This window comes from Eimeria mitis, genomic scaffold, assembly GCF_000499745.2.
Source record: "Eimeria mitis Houghton genomic scaffold, Emh_scaff8908, whole genome shotgun sequence".
NCBI classification, from domain to species: domain Eukaryota; phylum Apicomplexa; class Conoidasida; order Eucoccidiorida; family Eimeriidae; genus Eimeria; species Eimeria mitis.
Window position 1 is genome coordinate 1 of NW_013576557.1, and position 1,194 is coordinate 1,194.

General features: G+C 50.9%; 1 protein-coding gene across 1 annotated transcript; it reads right to left on the minus strand.

The window, feature by feature from the left end:
• Positions 1 to 372: 372 nt before the first annotated feature.
• On the minus strand, positions 373 to 1,168 carry EMH_0096130 (tRNA-dihydrouridine synthase, related; the record flags this gene model as incomplete). Its single annotated transcript, XM_013502344.1, has 4 exons — positions 373 to 551; positions 689 to 818; positions 903 to 952; positions 1,105 to 1,168. 4 exons carry the CDS (start codon positions 1,166 to 1,168, stop codon positions 373 to 375), a joined length of 423 nt encoding a protein of 140 aa, XP_013357798.1.
• Between the last annotated feature and the right edge of the window lie 26 nt (positions 1,169 to 1,194).

Genomic DNA, 1,194 nt, shown 5'->3' on the forward strand with positions numbered 1-1,194 from the left:
TTGCATAAATAGCCAGCAAAGTGTGGCAAATGCCCAGAGGGCTTCCAGCGAAGTCTTTGAAAGACAGAAACGTCAATTCAGCGCTCTGTTTCACCGTAATGCTTGCGGTTCGGAGAGAAAAGGACATCGTTGCGTAATCTGCGGTGTTCAATATGCGAATACTCGAATACTCTGCTGAATACTCTGCCTATTCTGCTGAGGTGTCAGCCTGTCAGGGAAATATATGGAAAGGAAAATAAAACTGAGAATTGGAACGGAAATTAACGAAATGTCCGCATTTCACGCATAAAAACCTGTGCAAGCGTGAGGAGTCAAGGTTTCCCCTTAGGGTGTACAGGCACCTTAGGAAGTTTCGGAACTAAGGAGCCCTCATTAATCAGGAGAGCGCAGTTGTTGTTCTAATGACGAACGAAGTTCTTCGTACCGCGGGTTCTTTCCCATACTCAGTGGGTAATCAAGAACCCCCGGGAATTCATGGTCTACGGCATCAATGGCCTGGTGCAGTGCCTCCACCGCCGTCTCGTCCGGAGCCGAGCGTCGTATTTTGGTGTCTGCAACATGCGCACACGTTACAGCCAATTGAATGTACAGGAAGGCGGGGGAGCCCTCTACGCTGCATTTCGCCCCTACCATGAGGGTGGCATGCGCAAGGGTGGGGAAAACGGCGAATAGAACAAATATCAGTTACCAAGTGTGTGTCTGAAGTGCCTTTGCCCTGGCATGCCACTCAAAACGCCGAGAATTGGCTTCAGTAGGACAAAAGGGCTTTTGGGCTCGTCCACGCGTGCTTCGTAGCGCTCCAGGTAGTCCGTGTATGCCTAGGAAGCAGGGAACGACGCGCAAACAAGTCCATGCTGTTGTTTTCTTGTGGCCAGAAGTAGTCCAATCAGTACTTAACGCACCATGAGGAGGCTTCGTCTGCAGTGTGCACTTTCAGGGTTGGCGCTTGCTCCTGCAGTAGAGAAGCGAAACCACAAGGCTTCTCAGTTCCAATGGAACGACACATGACCGTTGTCGTGAAGGGCAGCAAAAGGGAAACGACACTGTCAAGCATAAGTGCCTAGGGTAAAATCTTGAATTTTCGTTCGCGGGACTGGCCCCTACCGTAAATTAGCTTATCAGCGTGGGCAAGACAGCAAGGGTCATTCATGGCGGCTCTGCCAATCATTACCCCGTGCAGCCCTCCGAGGTGCA